The sequence below is a fragment of the Vanessa atalanta genome, chromosome 19 (genome assembly GCF_905147765.1).
Source record: "Vanessa atalanta chromosome 19, ilVanAtal1.2, whole genome shotgun sequence".
Classification (NCBI taxonomy): Eukaryota; Metazoa; Arthropoda; class Insecta; order Lepidoptera; family Nymphalidae; genus Vanessa; species Vanessa atalanta.
Window position 1 is genome coordinate 4469294 of NC_061889.1, and position 19378 is coordinate 4488671.

Here is a 19378-nt window from a genome sequence, read left to right on the forward strand (position 1 = left end):
TTAAGAACCTAAATACATAAAACAAGTATGTAATTAAATTATCATAAATATATTTAATATTTGTCTTCCATCTCTACTTTTTTGGTATTCTTTTTATTTATTTTTGAGTTAGGTAAAATTAAAAAAAAACAAAAGATTTATCAATGATTTTTACAATAAATAATATAAATCTGAACCTGGCATATGTTAGGAACACCTTTTCTATTTATATAAATGTGAATTCTACCATAGTCATAAAATTACAAAGCATATATTTATAAATAGAAAAAAATATATATATCTGTAAAAATTTACTAGTTTCAATTTAAAATTTTATTACTTAGCACAAACAATAAAATATATGTAGACTTCTTATTGATCAGTTAAAACAATGTTAGGGAAATAAAACATGCTGTATATTTTATTGTTTGGTGAGTTATATTTTATTAGCAGACTATACATATACATTATACTGTGTGACTTTAAAATTAAATGTTTTCTTTTCAGCGTTATCATTAGTTTCATGGTCACAGCAACATTTGTCATACGTAATGTTATTCTATTCTATCTATAATTTTAATTGAATATCAATGTTTTGTAGAACTTCGAATTAATCAATTAGTTACAAAGTATGCTGAAATACGTAATCGCGTTTAGTGTAAAGTATCGAATTTAATATTTTAATTGAACGTTATTTAAATTTGATAACAATGAGGTTTTATATATCACAGTAGTCTAGTGTATAGCTTATACGGTTGTAGTTCTGTAGGACTCGGGAAAGAATTCCGGGAAAAATGTTTTCAGTAGCAGCCTGGCATTAAGATAGTGGCAGTGTTACACTGCTGTACCTCGGAATGCAGGGATACTATTCGACGGTACGGAAGGCCTTTGCTCCTGTATCTGATCTCTCCTTGGATGTTGTTTATTTTATTGTATAGGTAGGTGGACGAACTAATAGACCAACAATAAGTGATCACCATCGCTCATAGACATTGTTGCCGTAAGAAATATTAACCAATAATTACAACACCTAACAAAGATGTTATGACCCTATTGGCTGTAATAACCCTGATTTATTTGGCTTTCAAACCGGAACACATCATTCCACATAATGAGCATTTTTGTTTAGTGGAAGAAAATGCGAAGTGTGGCATTTTCCCCTTAAAAGTTGACAGCGAGACAGAGAGAGACAGACTTTAGATATTTAGATCAATTTTAAATTTGGATAATTTAGATCTGTCTTGGCACCGAAACTCTAGTTGAAATTTGACCATGAGGACATTATTATTGGTTTCACATATATTATCAACTATCAAAATATTTTTGTGTACACTATATAGTCTCAATTTGACATATTGATTTAATACGAGTTAAGTAGCAGCGAATTGAATGTGTTAATTGTTTAAATAAATAAATGATTGATTTTAAGAAACGTACGTATTTGTATTTACAAAATACTACATGTTGTTAAAAATAAAACCATTTTTTTTCATTTGAATCTTTTATCTGCGAATTCTATTGAATAGGTACATATGAGCAGTCATGATGATGGCTTGGGAATGCCCAGATCTATACACCAGTTTATTCACAGCCCACAAATTTAGGTTATTGTTTAATAGATACGAATTATACTATAATATACTACACCATAATAGTATTTTAATTTAGATGATCGTAGTGCTGTGGCGGGTGGTGAACCGTCTCATATAAGGGACAAGTTGAAAAACAGTCCAGGTGTGATTCGTAAATAGCACTCCAAAAATCCTTCAAAATATCGTTAGCAATATGTAGTTGGTTACTAGAGTTTAACTTCGAAATCATTTTGTAAGCATTACCTTTTGCGTTTTATTTACAACTCATCGTGTTGCTAATGTAGCATCACCCAAATTTAACGCATTTTTACGAACACTTTTTCATATAAGAAACCGCTCTCCTTTCCTCACTGCAAACCTAGTGCTTATTCATATTTGATACTGTAATTCTATATAGTCTTATTAATTCATTACTTTACGTTTCCATCTAAAACCGCACATAGTTACCGTTGAAGTACGCACTTGAAGTGTGACTTTATCGCGTTTCATTTAAATATCTGAATAGAAATCGAGACAACAATTTATAGTCTTATATATTTGAACTAAAAATGAACCCATAGTTCAGTAATAAACTTTTTTTATGGTATAGGTTGGCGGACGAGCATATGGGCCACCTGATTGTATGTGGTCACCACTGCCCATAGACAATGGCGCTGTAAGAAATATTAACTATTTCTTACATCGCCAACGCAGCACCAACTAAAATGTTATGACCCTTGTGCCTGTATTTACCACTGGCTCACTCACCCTTCAAACCGGAAAACAACAATACTGAATACTGTTGTTTAGCGGTAGAATATCTGATGAGTGGATGGTACTTACTCAGACGGGCTTGCACAAAGCCTAACACCAGGTAAATTATAATAATTTGTAGTTTTACAAGACAGTATCACAAGTGCATTGTAGACTTTATTTTCTTTGTTTATATTTTGTTCTAATTATACACTATGAGTAACAAAATAATGTTACACATGGTTTAAGCTAGTCAGAGATAAAGCATTAATATTTGTCTCATTTTATAAGATTACAGTATTAAGAATGCAGAATGTTTAGTCATGAAATATTTCTCTGAGATTTTTATCTTTATTGGGACATAAATCATTCTTTGACATTTATCTTGTTCTGCTATATTACAATGGTACTATGTTAAATTATATCTATTTAGTTGATTATAGATCTATATGTTAGTATCACCTAGGTACTGATGATGTTGTCCTGAGAGATTTCGGCCACGGCATCTTAGCACATATTGTTATAATGCGCATGCGCGTAAACACAGATGCACTCTGTATTTTCTCACTCTCATAACCCGATGGGATGGAAACGAGCTGAAAGAGTTCAGACGCAGGACCAACGGCTTAACTTGCTTTTCCGACACGGAAGTGCATATTCAAACTTCTAAATTTCGGGTTGTTACTGAGAATTTTTCGATGGAATACCCCAATAGCATTTTATCAGTCCGACCTGGGGTTTGAACCTAGGACTTACTACTACTCGCTACCGTCAATAAGTAACAGTATATTTCTGTGTTCCGATTTAAATGAAGATGAGTAAAGTAGGATATTGACAGGTACAAGACTTAACATTGTTATTATTAGTGAATGGTCAATTTTGGGAATATTTCTTTTATTTTTTATTGTTTATAAGGAGTTCATATATCTATTTTTAGTCTATGTTAATCGCTAGTAATGACTTGCTATTAGAAAACGCATTATATTATAAATTTAATTTAAAAAAAAAAATATTTTGAACTATATAATAGTCTGAATTTAAATCATTTTCAAATTTTTTAATTATTTATTATGAATAAGGATCTTGAATAATTATATATTCATGATACTCTACAGAATGAATTACTTTGACTTTTATTAATGTTTAAAACTTTTTATTTACTTTTATGTTAAAGTATAGTTAGTTGTATCTACTGCTATAAAATAGGTAAAAAATAATGTTCACAGCCAATAAACTTCTGTAACATGGCTTCAACTTGTATCCACGACAGCCGTGTCGTCTGCGCGTCTTCTCCGGATGGTTGTAGTCGACGTAGTTTCATGGACCAATGCGACATGTATGAATACAACTGTGACTACGGAACTCGTACGTAATTTTTATTACTTACCTGACCACACTACGCCCGAATTTAATTCATTTCAAATGTGTGCATGTGTGCGTGTGTTTATGTGCGTTAGGTACTTTTTCATAGAAGTGTGCGTACTTTTAAAAGGTATATCTATTTATGCATAAGTTACAAATTCAAATATAACGCGTAATTCGTATTATGCGAATAGACATATGTAAATGTATTTTAACAAAAGTGTTGACACGGCCCAAAGTAGTTTCACTTAAGAATCGATTTATTCCGCATCCGCATTTGTATATTATCATACTAGAAATACTGAAAGCAATAATATTTAATAGGGCTTTCGGTCAACTGATGACAAATATTATGCTAATAATAGTGAGGCACAACAGAATTATATATGAATAAATATGAGCGGTTCGAGGGCAAAGAAACTAAACAAAACTTGAGACTGACAACAAAAAAATATGCGAATCTAATCTGTAAAAAATAAATTCGACACAATGAACAACTCGATTGGAAAATGTTCAAAACCGCCTTATGTACTTTAATAGGCAATTTATATCATTTAAATAAAATCGTAGTCAAAGTCGTATGTTAAAATTTATGACTTTCTTACATTTTACTATTGAGTTTCCCCTAGATTCTTTGCAAATATCTCAACAGTCGTTTTATTTGATGTTTCCAGTCCGTACTGGTTCACATAATGTTGTCTTAGATTTTCGCGATTGTTACACATTGAAATAAAACTAGTTTTTTAACGGATTTAATCGCGTATATTAATTATTTTATTTTAACATCCTGACGTTTCGAGCACTTTGCAGTGTTCGTGGTCACGGGCAGACAAAGTTAAAATAAAATAATTAATATACGCGATTAAATCCGTTAAAAAACTAGTTTTATTTCAATGTGTAATAATCGCGAAAATCTAAGACAACATCTCAACAGTCGGTTATTACATACATTCAATATCAATATTGAATCTGTAAATTAAAGCTGATTGGCTGAGCAACCAAACAAATGAAACAATCAAATGTTCCTTCATTGCTGCAAATTGCTTCAAAATTCGAAAATGATATTTTAACGTAAGAATATTAATTAAATTTCGATAGTTAATAAGTGGTGGTGATAACAGCGAACATATGAATTCATTGTATGGACTTGAGAATTACCAATAAAAATATTTACGTTAAATTAAATCAAATTAAATTACGTCTTAGCTATTATTCTATAACGTATATGTATATTAGTGTAAAATAATAGTCAATTTTCACCAAACCGATACACTATTATCTAAAAGTTGTTTCTCTTCTTTCTATTGAGCGAATAATAATATGTGTACAGGATCGTAACAAATTATAATATGATTGACAATTCGTCTACAAGTGATAATGTTGAGTTGAGTTGTTTGTTTGTATGCTTTGATCATACATCATATTAAAACTGGTTTGAGACTGAAAACTGATATGCATGAGATAGCCCTAAAAAACAAAAGAAAATCTATATCAACAGTATAACCGTTAATCAATAAGGCAAACCTTATGTAATATTAATGTATAAACTAAATTTTAAGCAGGTAAAATCAAGAGGCACATTATTTAATCAACCTTATTTTATTAAAGTGTATTATATTCTTAATCCACCTTGCACTTAAAAACAACCAAAACTATTTAACTGTGTCAAGGTTTCACACAGTTTAAACAAACAAGAACAATTTTAACGATTATAATATTCTAGAGATTAGGAATGTTGATTATCAAATATAAGTCGTTTAATATATGCTGTTAATTCCTCAAACCATTTGACATTCCGAAAATCTTGTATTAAAAAATATGCCTACATAAATAAATGCTTCATATTGTAATAATGAACATGATATGAAGATTTTATATTAAAAGTCATAAACATATTTCTCATTTGATGGCTTTCATTTGTTCCAAAAAGGCACAGATTATTTCGCCATTGTCACGTGCGAGTAATCATATTAAGAAGCCATTAAAACATATTTTTACAAATACCCTTTGTAGAGTACAATTTATAAAATATTTTTTATCACTGAATTTCATAATTTAATTGTCAATGTCAATGAGTTTTGTAATATTGGAGTAAAACTATCATAGATAAAAGTACTATCGAAGTAACGATTTTGAAATAGATCAATAAATCCAATTTGTTATCTTCCAGAGTACATGACGAAAGTGACCAGCCCTTGTAATAGCGGTCAGCCAGACTACTTATGCTAAAATACCAAGAATTTGATGAAAATAAAATATTTTGAATTAGACATTAGTTTTACTCCAATTTGAAGTTATGAAATGAATATAGTAAATTTAATTGACGTGTTTGCTTGAGCTATACAAATTTATATACGTAATAAAAAGTTTATTTTTTAAATATGTAATTGAATACCTTGATTTTTAACAAAATACAAAAATATATATTTTTATTGCAACAAAACTGTTGATGAGTTATTTTATTGGATTTGATGTGATAGAACATGTTTCGTTTGGCTGTGCAAGTTGAGTAATTTTTTACCATAACATTAATTATTAAGTAAATACCTTAAATATAAGTCAACGTTCTAACTCCACTATGTATTTTAGGTTATATAGAAACGTACATTTTGTTTTGTACAACTTTGGAACTGTCGACTCAAAACAATTTGATTGACGCTTTGCTCGAAACTTCAACAAATTGTGGTAATAAGAGTTTTTTGACACATAAAATAAATAATACGTTCATACATATATTTAATTAAGTATACAATATTCTTTGTAGTTTTGGAACACACACACAGAAATGTGACTACCAGTAAAAAACAAAAGGCAACATCATATTTTAAAAATAATGAAAGTGAAACTAATACTCTATTAAAAGACAAGGAGACTTCAACAAAAACTATACTGTCACAAACAACGAATACAGCATTTACCTTTTCTGAAACTAGTACAATCAATACTGATAATTCAAAACAAAATCTTATAGATACGGACATTTGTTGTGATATTCCGAAAACATGGGCAACCACCACAGAGTCACAAAAAATAGGTTTCACTGAATATTCTGAGGAATACATATTTTTAAACGACGTATTAAATACAACAGTAGAAAAACCAACAGTCTTGAATACTACTGATGTAAATTATTCACTTAATGACAAAACTACATCTTCTTTTTTAAATATTACAGAGGAAAAAGATTACGACAATTTTATACCGGATCAATCGACAAATATTAATACAAAAAATATGAATGAAACGAAGTACGATGATAGCAATACCCCAATATTATTAACAAAAAAGTTGACTCTTACATCAACTGACATTATAAATAGCAGAAAATATTGCTGTAATAGACCAAAAACTTGGGAAATTACTACTAAAATGGCAGTAATTACTAAAAATAGAATAGAAGATTCAGACACAGAAGAGAAAAATGATGTGGAGGATGAAAAAACCCGTTTATCACTTCAACAAAATTATACACAAACCAATGACACTGCTAATTACACTTCGCCCCAACTTCAGTTTGTACTACCATCAACTACAGAAGTAATTAGAAAAGAATCAAATGTTTCAAATACAAAAATGTCAACCTATCAACTAATTACGCAGCGGCTGAAGAAAAATCTCTCGACAACTTTTATGTTTTGTAATCATTATAAATGTCAAAGACCATTAACTTGGTTAACGACTTCAAAAGCAAACAAGAGAAAATCAATCTAAGTTGTCTTACGTTTTTTAAGTAACAGTAGGTATTTTTTGTTCAATTATATAAAAGAATAAAATATTTTTTTCTATAAAGATAATAAGTTTTATTTACGAGTATTAGTTTCTACTTCGATGGAATGAAAATGTTATACCTGTATGGTAAAATAATATCTTCTATAGATAGTTCAATTTCCTTTCAGGGTTTGATATAGTTGATTGTGAAGAGAAATGTTCATGTTTTGACAATGTTGCAACAGATAGCGCAACAGATACTACTACAGATACTACAACAGCTGCAACGGATAATGATTACTTGAGTTTATCATCATAAGATCATGGGATTAAATTGGCACAATCATCAAAAATAGTACCATTGCATCATAAGATAAGTAATGCAAACGAATGTGGAAGACCGAATACATGGGCGACTACTCGGAAAGGGGAAGCGAGGGATTTTTTCAGAATTTTAAAACACGATGATTAAAAATAAATTTATTTGCCAGATAAAATTTATATATTTAGCGATATTGCATCCTTTTAATAATTTATTTTTTGTCAATTTCTAAATGAACAGATTAAAACAAATTGTGCGTTTTAAAAATTTTAGTTGTTTATATTGTTGACATAAAATTATTATTATTTTAGTTGCCATAAATTTTTTGTGCCTTTTTAATACAAAGTTTTTAATTTTAGTTATAAATGTATCAAATTTTGTTCTTATTAGATATATAATAAAACTAGTAATCAGCTTAAAAATAAAACATTAAATTAAAAAATTTAACTAACATCCATTCAACAATGAAATATCGAAATTCAACTATACACGGCAAGATGTGAGGCGGTATTAATTAAATACATTTTTCAATTAAAAATAATTTCACAAGTATACGAGGCAGTCTTGGATAACTAAAAATATATAAAATCATAATTTAAAAAAAAACAACATCATTCACATTACGAGGTTCAACATCATATAAGATCAATATGGCAAGATCAGTATTCAGTATAAATAATCTCAATTGACTAGCATTGGTCTATTAACGCATTTGTCCTCAGCTTTATTTTTTCTAAAGGCGTTTATGAAGAAGTCATCTGCAAATATTTTTTGGTTTCCTTTATAGAAAGCTTCAATTTCGACTAATGTTTTACGTTCAGTTTCTGGCAGGAAGAAATATAAAAAGATAGCTCCAATAAATCCAATTATGGCATATATCGCAAAGGTTCCATGCATATGGAAATTAGCTTCAAGGTTGTAGTTAGTTTTTGAACCTAGAAAGAAAATAACGTAGCTGAGAGCAGCAGCCAAACCAGTCGCCATGCCTCGGCTCCTGAAAAAATAAAATAGCAATGAAATGAGATTAACAATTTTTATTGATTATTTATGCATTCATTCAATTTGTATTAAACGTGTAATAAAAATTGCAACAGTATTAAAATAAAATATGTGTTCATAGTATTTTCATACAAAGCAATGTACTATGTATTTCAAATACATTCTGCGATAGCACCAAAAAATCTGTAGTAAAAAAATAATATTACCTGAATGGAAACATTTCCGAAAGTAGTATCCAAGGAATACCCAAGCTTGTAAACATAACGAGCATCATGAACAAAATTACAGGGAGTATTTCCGTCTGTTCTGGAAATGTGCTAGCTTCGTAAGAAAATACTTCGCTGGGCAGTTTGCTTCCTGCGTAAACACTCAAAGCAAGACTACAGCAGGCTGTTGCGAATAACGAAGATAAGATTAATTTCCTTTTACCAATCGTTTTTACTATTACAACTGATAGTAAGTTCATGATTATGAAAACTAAAGCAACAACGACCTGGAAATTACAAATAAATTAATATTATTTTAGACATTTTTTTCAAGTCTAATTATATATTGAATATCATTTGATCAATAAGTCAAAGCTATGACCTTTTGAATTTGAATAATATATTAGAATATGAACTCACCACAATAATTTTTGAATCGAATTTCATTCCGAGCGCTTTACAGACATTCACCATGTTAGGTCTTACTGGTAGCAGACCGCTCATAGTGTGGAAAAAGAAATACGCCATGACGAGCTTAAAGGGTCTCAATGTTTCTTTGACGAATAGAACATATTTGAATTTCATAACTAACTTCTTGAAAACGTTGTAACTAGCATGTTCACATTGTAGAACATCTGGTTTGCCTTCGGTATTGCATACGACGCATTTGGTGATATTATCATTGTATTGCAAAAGTTCATTAAACTCCTCTTGTACGTCTGCTGGTTTTGCCCAGCCTCGAAGTCGGCATAGGGATTGTAACGCTTCTTTTTGCCGGCCCTTTGATAGCAACCAAATTGGTGTTTCAGGAACCTAAAAAGAATTATTTTAAATAAAATGTATGAATCAGCACTTTGAACCAGCTTTCAGAAACAGCTAGATGACTATCCTAACAAATTTATAAAAGCGAAAGCGAGTTATTTTATATAGTATATAGTTATTTTGCATACTTTCTATTAATGGTACCTAACAGCTACTCTTCCGATCTTAAGCACGTGTTTCCGTAGACGGAAACTAGTATACGATAATTTTTCTGAACGCCCAAAGATCTATTTTGCTTAGCTATGTGTATGATCTAACAACGTCTTTAGTATTAGTATTGGTCATAAACTATGAACATTCCTTCATCTAATTGTTTATTGCATAAATTTAATTTATTAAAATTCTTCCATATATATTTAGCCAAACGATACGAATATATCATTGGAATATTAGTCACTTATATTTTTTTAATCAATTGGACCCATCAGAATTTAATTTATAGCCGAAAATTTTTGTTATTAATAAAGCTATTGTTTTCCATCGTAATAATACTGAAGGTAATTTATAAACATTTTAATAATGACTAAAATACACATCAGTAAACAATCAGTACAATCTTGACTGAATATTATTTAAAAAAAGCATATTAGTTAATATGTTTTTCTTAATAATAGCAGTTTGACTTGTTTTGTCCCTTCAAAAACTGGAAGGCAGTCTGTGATAAAAAAATCCTATATTTTTACAATATATTTAGCTAATATAATTATCGTAAATATTATAATAATTTATTGCAGTATGTTGCAACATATTAAAAAATAAATATAAATATATCGTCGATAAATATATATGATTAAAATATATTAATATTAAATTAGGAAAGTGGAGTAGTATTAAAATTAGATATGTTTGTATTAAACAGTTTGCGCAATCTCGAATAAAAGAAAATGTTGATTTGCGTTGACTGCACCGTTACATGATCGAATTTCTTATTTAATTTGAGCGTTTCAGAAACCGGTAGTTAAGTTTTTGGAGATATACATAATTACGTCATTACGTATAAGTTTAAAATACATTTATATCTATGTGATGAACCTCAATAAATTCGATAATAAGACAAAAATAAAGCATTGTAAAGAGAGATTTGTTACGTACAAATAAGACGAGCACCATTGTAGCTAGTGGTACGGTAAGCGACAAAAGTGCTGCTTGACGCCATGATACCACAGTTCCTAGTAAGTATGCGATGAACATTCCCGTCGATGTGAAAGTGTTCGTTAGGGTTGTTAGTGTTCCACGTAGCGACGAATCACTGAAAAAAACAACAAACATTTTATCTATATATATTTATTTTTTTACATTTTTTGAGCGAAAATAAGCGTATACAACAATTCTCATCTTGGCATGAATTCACCTTGAGCATTTACCTACTTACAATGCATATAAGTGTTGCACTGGTTTTTACATGTTACATACATTACATAATAGATATCAATGGATAATTATGGATACTTAAGCATGGGATAACATGTTTTTTTTTTTGTTATGGCCTTGGTTGGCGGACGAGCATATGGGCCACCTGATGGTAAGTGGTCACCACCGCCCACAAAGGCGCTATAATAAATATTAATCATTCCTCACATCACCTATGTGCCACCAACCTTGGGACCAACTAAGATGTTATGTCCCTTGTGCCTGTGATCACTCACCCTTCCAACCGGAACAGAACAATACAGAGTACTGTTATTTGGCGGTAGAATATCTGATGTGTGGGTGGTCCCTACCCAGACGGGCTTGAACAAAGCCCTACCACCAAGTAAACTGTACAACTAACTGATAAGCTATGAATGTTGATGGACAAGCTATTCAAAACGGCATTCTATAGCATTTGCGATGGGTATAAGTATGTCGATGCTGATAGATTAAATTTAGGGCTAAATGTTCATATTATGTTATTTTATTTTATTAATTAATTAAATAATGATGATATCCTCATGACCGATTACAGCCACGACTTATAGTCTCATCGGAAACTAGACAAAAGAGCATGTAGTTATGATTGTCATTAGTCTACGGGCTAGCACATAAGACTGTAAACGCTGAGGTACTAGATTCGAAACCTGAGTCAATAATTTTTCATTATCTAGGAGTTAGGAAGCTGCCGTGTCACAGTTCCGTGCCTTCAAAGGTTTTCTGTACTTTCGGCCGGATCTCGGTCGTATGAAATTACCGTCCCAACAGATTATATACGAGAACGAGGGTATTCAGAGTGCACTTGTGTACAAACTTGTGCACTATATCTCCTACGCAGTATCCTACGAGTTTACGATAATATTGATCAACGAGGCCGAAATAGTTTGGGGTAACATCATCTTAAGTTAACTGTTACATATGTACCAAAGATCGATGAATAACAAGTCATGTTAAATAAACATTTCGGTTTGATACTTTTTGACTATAAATTATGTTACGAATAAATTATTGCGCAATTACCAAACATTTTAGATTAACATCTTTATCTTTTCGAATTGCTATTAATATGCATATTTATCAATAAAGCTTAGACTACAACATAGCTGTATAACCTTGATCGTACTTAAGTTTGTTTTAATCGGTTATAGTACTCGCGTACCCCAATATAAATTGTGATTTTGTTTTGCTTGTAATTACGTAAAAACGGATTTTGCTAGCAAATTAATCAAATTTGTTTCACATTTAAATTAGATTTAATAATTTAGATACTAAGTTCACACATATAGGATACCAATCCATTCTAATTAACTGTCATAATCAGAATTTATATAATTATTCATAAGTAATGTCATCGACCTTAAAGCCGTATACACATAACAGAAACAAAAAAAAAAGATTTGACAGTTCTCCTTTCGGCTTAAATTCATTCGATGTTACAAGCTTCTTAGACGTCAATTAGTAGATAAGTAAGTTTTTAGCTGTTCTCGATCAAAACGATCAATCTCTTTGGTATCTTCTTCAACCTACGTAATATTGGCGAAATAATCTGTACCCTGGCACAACTAAAAGCCATTAAACTATTAATTGAATAAATACCGATCGTATTTACAATTTCTAAAGTAATTAGATAAGAATGACGGGTCAAGTTCACTTCACTCTAATATATGTTCATAGCAACGCATCTTTACAACAAATCACAAAGTTTACCTCCAAATTTGAAAAACACATCTGTCCAGTTTATATTAATGAATTAATTTAAAGCCAAGTGACACTCGAAATAATGTAACTATTTCAAGCCTGTCGACTCCAAATCCGTTCACCATTTAAAATTTATGGTCGAATAAAGAAACTCACATCGGTAGTCCCTTTTTGGGCAATCAAAACAAAAACGAATTACATTTCATACGTATGTGTTTAAATTATATAAATACGTTAAAAAAATTGGATCAATAAATATATATTTATTATTTCAGTGCATCTAATCAGAGTATCACATACACAACAAATTAAATAGTATCATATATATAGCCTGTATGACATGAAGATGGTGGCGGTACTCGACTGGATGCGAAAGGCGGAGAACCGGCAGCTTTGGCGCACTATAGGGCATTGCCCAGTGTTTGTTTTTTTCTAATTAAACTAATGCTAATATTTCCGCAATAGACTAAATTATTTTAAATAGAATTCACGTTCACATTGGTGTGCTTTTTTCGGTTTGTAAAATTTATAAAAATAAACTTAATCTGTTGAATAAAACCGTTTGCTCATATCTGGTTTTGGGGATGATCGTCAAAATCATACCGGAAAGTAAGAAAATCGATTCTTGCTGGTCTTCCTACATTTAAAACTCGATAGTTTTAAATTTCATTTAATCATGTAGGATTAATGACATGACTATTCAAAAGTGTTATACGAATAAAGTATTATTTAAATTAATTTGATACTTTTGCTGATAAGCGTCCGGGCTGATTATTATCTATGTAAATGTTGTGAGATAAATCTTAATAAAATTAACAACTATTTCAGTATATTTTCTGAAACTATAAGCTAGTATCAAGTACAAGATTTATTATATTAATTTGCATTACTAAGCAGTAAGTATACGTATAAAAAAATAAAAAAAAGACTATTTATACTAATAGTAGTTTTGAATAAAGATAAATTTTCATTTTTAATCTATAAAAAATGTTTTTATATGGAAGTATTTGATCTAAGTGTCATAATTTATTTACTATATAAAGGTCAACTGTCGTATTATTCGTAGTCGTTATGATAATCTTATGTGTTTTATATTATTAAACCGTACATCCCTATTATACAATAAATCCTGATAACACTTTTATAAATTAAACATCGTGGATTAATATTGATATTTATATTTTTTATTTCAAGTTTTATTATAACAGGTCATCTATGTGTGAACAATTTCTTAGAAATGTTACTTATGGATTATCCTGACCGGATATTGACTCTTATTACTAAGGTAATAGGAGTTTTTATCCAATCAAAGTAGGAATAAATTAACAAACCTTAGAGAAACATTTTCCATGCGATTTACTTATATCTCTGCTATATTATACACTACAGACAGTTTGTGATTATCATATATTTATAATATAGAACAAAATTATTCCACTTCACTATTTAACCTTACATCGAAAGTTTCGATATCAACTTCGTTGACATTCAAAACGCCTTTTTCGCAAAAACTTAATAATTATCATATATTATTAAAAATCTCGATTTGTTCAATAAAATCTCGTTTGTATTGAGTTGTGTCAAAGATGTTTATTTTTTTTAATTTTATTTTTGTTGTAGTAATGGACTATAGGCATCGTTAATACTAAAATTTAGATAGTGATACGATAATAAAAACTTAAAACTCAAAATAACGTAAATCCACGCCACTAACATATATATTTTTTTAAATATAAGGAAGCAGATGGAAAATTGGCCTTATTGGTCAAGTGATGATGAACCATTATCTTACAGACTTTAGTGGTAGGGATTTGTCAGAACCCGTCTGGGTAGGTACTACCATCAGATTTTAAACTCACAAACAGCAATGCCAAGTATTGTTGTGAGCTGGTTCAAATCTGATCTAGTATAACAAGCACAAGGGACATAACACTTAGTTCCCAATGTTGGCGGCGCATTGGTGATGTAAATGTAAGGATTGATATTTATAGCGCCAATGTTTGTGGGCGGTTGTGATAAAAGGTTCATCTAATAGAAAGTACCATCAGATGAACCGCGTACCAGTAGTCGTCCGTCTACATGTACCATAAAAACAGATATTTGAAAAAAAAAAACCATTTTTTTTATAGGTGTCATAAATATCGCAATGACTTATTAGGGAATAAGTTATTGAAACCTTGATTACTTGAACTTGGCTTGACACGCTACCGCGTGTCTAGATATCCATATATATATATATATATAGTGCAACGGAATACATATTTTACCTACTACATTTGTCTAATTTGCGTGGATGGCTGAAATTGAAACCACAAAGAATGATCAAAAGCCGACTTTAAGTTTATAGCGGTATCCAATTGATTTTTAGAATCGATTTTCCTATCCAGGAATCAGACACAATTTTTTAAGACAACTGATTTATTATATTTCCGAACGGATAACATTTTCGAATTAAAATATACGATAAAATAATTAAAAGTGCTAATAATAACGATTTGTGTCATCTCTTAAAATATATAAAAATGTAACATATATAGGTATACTTATATAATTTTTTAACTATGCTTAATATGGGTGTCTCTATTATATCTATTCAGCATTAAAACATCGTGTTCCTTTTTATTTTGTTTGATATTTATTTTATAATTATTAAAGCTAATCTGGCAACGCAATAAATAATGGTTATTCAAAATGAGAGTTAATGTTTACCACGTGACGATCACGTTTCGTTATGACGTCACAAAACATGTAATTCACACTAGTATGCTTCTGCAAGGTCAAACATCATTTGTTAAAACTGGTCACGACGTTTAAACTCTACGATACTATTTAGCCGACGATACCTAACCAATTCGGCATTATCCAGTATAAGTATAAGCGGCACAACGACCTGATTGTCCCTCTTTGTTTGGAATGAGAGACCATTCAATAATGGACAGAACTTCTTAGCTGTTGCTACAAGACCTATCAGTATTAAATCATATTGGATTGTGAACATTTTAGTATAATTTTTCAATAAATAGCTTATATCGAAAATCTTTGTAACTTTTTTGTAAATATATGAAACCCTTATTTACTTAAATATGTATTATTATAAATAATATTTAGCAGCTCCAAAATAATCCACAGTTGCTTAATTTAGGAGCTGCTCAAGCTAACTTTCCTTTTGAAAATAAGGTTTGTAATTTATTCTTTAACGCTGCTAAAATACAGTTTGATATATCTAAACATATTCAGATTTTCATCTGGCAGGTTAGCTCACGATATTTCCCTTCATTACCGAGCACGAGATGAACTATGAAAGCAAATAAGAATTTGAATATTCCTTACCTAATTTCCCCGACATAAGTAACAGACGGGGCCTCCATGATCCCTGTGCCGATACCCAAAAGTGCATTGCCTAAGAACAGCGAAGGCACGTCCCAAGCAAAGTATAAAAGAAGCCACGCTATTAAGTGTGGTATGTTCACTAGGAATAAAGCCTTTTTTCGTCCGAAGTAATCCAGCAGCGGCCCCGAGAATACACTTCCCAAAGGTTGACATAGGAACGCCATACTACCTGGAAACATAAATACCAATTACTACATCATCATTTTACATGTTAAAACATATTTAGCCAAGTAATTGTATTTAATAGAGTATTGAGCGCATTTTCGTCGCCAGCTTTATATCTATTTGTGAATGGGTCTACAAATTCGAGTTAAAATGTTATTATTGAAGTCACTTTTCACTCTCTTTATCTCATTAACCAATATTATATTAAAGCCGTAATGTTATTAAATATTTTATTATATAAGATTTAGTCATAGTAAATGATACACTATATCTACTGTGAATAGCTCTAAATGCTGTAATGGAACGCCCGCGTTTCTGTCAGGCTATTCCGTATAATCTACGTTTTGAACCGCAGTGGATGCTTTGTTAAAGCTTATATATATATTTAGAAATCATAACCTAGAAGCTTTCATAATATATAATACAGAAACACATGAAATTCTGTTATGAAACTTATCACGTTAATTGACAAAATTTAAAGCGCGTGAATTTGCGAAACTCGCTTACAGATAATATTTTATTAAATAATTATACCTCAATTACGAGATGCAACTTCTGATATAAATTTATATTAGTTTTTATAACAGAACAAGAAACGTCTTTTGTGTTAGTAAAAAAGATTAATTTGTGCATTTACAAATATATTTTAAAAATATATTAATATTAATATACTTTATTGTATGCCACAAACATAAAATGCAGAAATCATAGGACTAAAACCAAAATATATAAAAATATTTGATGTGTTGACTTATGGCTAATTAGCTATCTCTTCCAGATAACCCAATCTGAGAGAGATTGTTTAAAAACATAATCTGGGTAAACTGTAAATTATATTAAATGTTTTTTTTTTTGTTCCATTTTATTATTTATTTATTACAGGAAAAACGTGTTAACTAAGCAATTTATTGTTCGTCATATTATCTTGGTGATTATTATAATGGACGCCATTCAATATTACATTGATAATTACTCTAAACCAACCAAAATTAGATTGGACATTAGATACTAACATAATGAAATGCATTATTCCTAAGTAATCGGTAATTAACAGAAGAGATTTAGTCCTATAAGCAGCACTAGGGGCATTCGGGCCTAGTGTCCAAGGCGGCAAATTTTGATAGGTCGCGAAATAAGAATTAAAAGTCTTCTATCTTCTAAAATATGAAAAATAAAATATTATATGTAAAATGCATTTTCTACTATCAATTAATCATATTATTTTATTAAAAAAATATTTGGAAATTTTATCCAATTTGTGCTGTTTTTAACCTTTTACTCACAGTCAAGACGATATTACCCAAAGGAATCAGGAGTTAACTTGCGGAAAATCGAACTCATCCACGTATCCAAATAAAGAGCAAATAAATCATTTGTATTCAACATCCACGCAAAGTTGCAGTATTGTATCTATGCCAAAAAAAGTGGATACAAACTTTCGGAAAGTACTAAAGTTTTTCTATAAAATGCACGCCACCTATTATAGACAAAATAGATCGTGGAGTTTGAAGAATCTCAAGAGATGAAGTTTAGTATGTTGTGCAACAACCGGTTTTGCTTCTTAAGCACATTAAAGAGCGTGATAAATATTCAATTAATTATTAATTTGGTTAAGTAATTTAAGACCACATTTAATAACAGCTATTTGCTTTTACCTGTCTCTTTAATTACCTGATATATTAATTTTTTATTTTATTTATAAGTACAAGTATTATACAAGTTACTCCAATTTTTCTACTGCTTCGTTTGTTTAGTACCTAGCTTATATTATATTATAAGGCTCAGAATATAAATAACGAATAACGAAAAAATGTGGTTTACTGTCAATAAATTGTGAGAAATAATCTGGAGGTCGGCAATGTGACTACTCACACTTGATTTTGTCATGTTTCTTTCAGAGCCGAAATGTACACATTCAAAGTACGAAATATAGGATCGAAGCATTTGAAATGTGGTTTTGGCGTAAGACGTTAGCTATTTTTTGGAGTGCGCATCGCCCTAATAAGTCAATCTTAAATGAACTCAATATCAACTCATCCACCCCCTGCCTAAGATGAATTATCGCCTTTTTCAGTTACTGGGATCGACAAAGGCCAGGCTTGTTTGAAAAGTGATGCTCATAAGTCAGGTTAGTGATCTGAAGCTGGTATGACGATACACGAACCAAATATCAGCGATAAATAAAGGAGGCAGAAGATCGGAAGATCATGGAGATCACTGCAAAATGGTGCGACTAATGATGGTCACGACCATCAGTCATGATTTTTCAACGAAGATGAAGAAAGTGATTTATAATATTTCATGCACATGCAAGATTATTTTTTGTTGAGAATATACCACATTGGCCGAAATCGACTAGTGCGATTCTGGAAAAATTCACTTCGTAATTCACTCCCGCAATGTTGACAACCGACCTACCCTATCCTTGGCTCGACAATATTACCGATTTTGTCATACATGATGTACGAAGAAACGAAGTAGTTTCTGAAATTAGCGCGTTCAACCAAACAAAGAAACAAAATTCATCTTTATATTATTAGTATAGATTAAAGATGAATTGCACTTTTTAGATTCTGACATTTCTCGATAGTTTTCTGCAGTGAGTTTCGAGAAGTTTCTTACAGACTCTAAAAATAAGGACAGATTGTAATGTTTAGGTATATTATAAGATTTCCCATTTATAGTTTGCTTATTTATTTGCCTTATCTTTACATTATTTATTTTTGCGTTGTTTTATCACAGGCGTGCAATAACATAATAATGATAATTGTCAATTAAGATGTCGTTGATAAAGAGCACTTGGGATTTTTTCAAACAAATTAAAATTCGTGCAATTGAAATGCACGAATTTTACTCAGTCTCATAATTTTTGTGTGTAAGTCACAGGATATACATACGTTGAATACAAAAAAAAATGATAACTATCGGTATTGATAAAATACACCGTAAGGACAGAATAAGGGCATAAAATGTAAAAGATTGGACGTTTGTTT

The 19378-nt window shown here is 30.5% G+C and overlaps 2 protein-coding genes across 6 annotated transcripts in view; one reads left to right on the top strand and one right to left on the bottom strand.

The window, feature by feature from the left end:
* Positions 1-388: 388 nt before the first annotated feature.
* LOC125071569 lies at positions 389-5933 on the top strand. The gene is made up of 4 exons (XM_047681890.1): positions 389-410; positions 487-527; positions 3530-3668; positions 5836-5933. Exons 1-4 carry the CDS (start codon positions 389-391, stop codon positions 5892-5894), a joined length of 261 nt encoding a protein of 86 aa, XP_047537846.1. The 3' UTR covers positions 5895-5933.
* A 1624-nt stretch (positions 5934-7557) lies between these two features.
* LOC125071496 (facilitated trehalose transporter Tret1-like) overlaps positions 7558-19378 on the bottom strand; it is a 41922-nt gene continuing 30101 nt past the window's right edge. For all 5 annotated transcript variants that reach the window (XM_047681767.1, XM_047681770.1, XM_047681769.1 and 2 more), the window contains 5 exons: positions 16161-16389; positions 10815-10971; positions 9321-9713; positions 8901-9187; positions 7558-8689 (listed from right to left, as the gene is read on the bottom strand). In XM_047681767.1, the coding sequence (XP_047537723.1) occupies positions 8377-8689; positions 8901-9187; positions 9321-9713; positions 10815-10971; positions 16161-16389 (1379 nt within the window). In that variant the 3' untranslated portion in view covers positions 7558-8376. The remainder of the gene's footprint in view (positions 8690-8900; positions 9188-9320; positions 9714-10814; positions 10972-16160; positions 16390-19378) is intronic.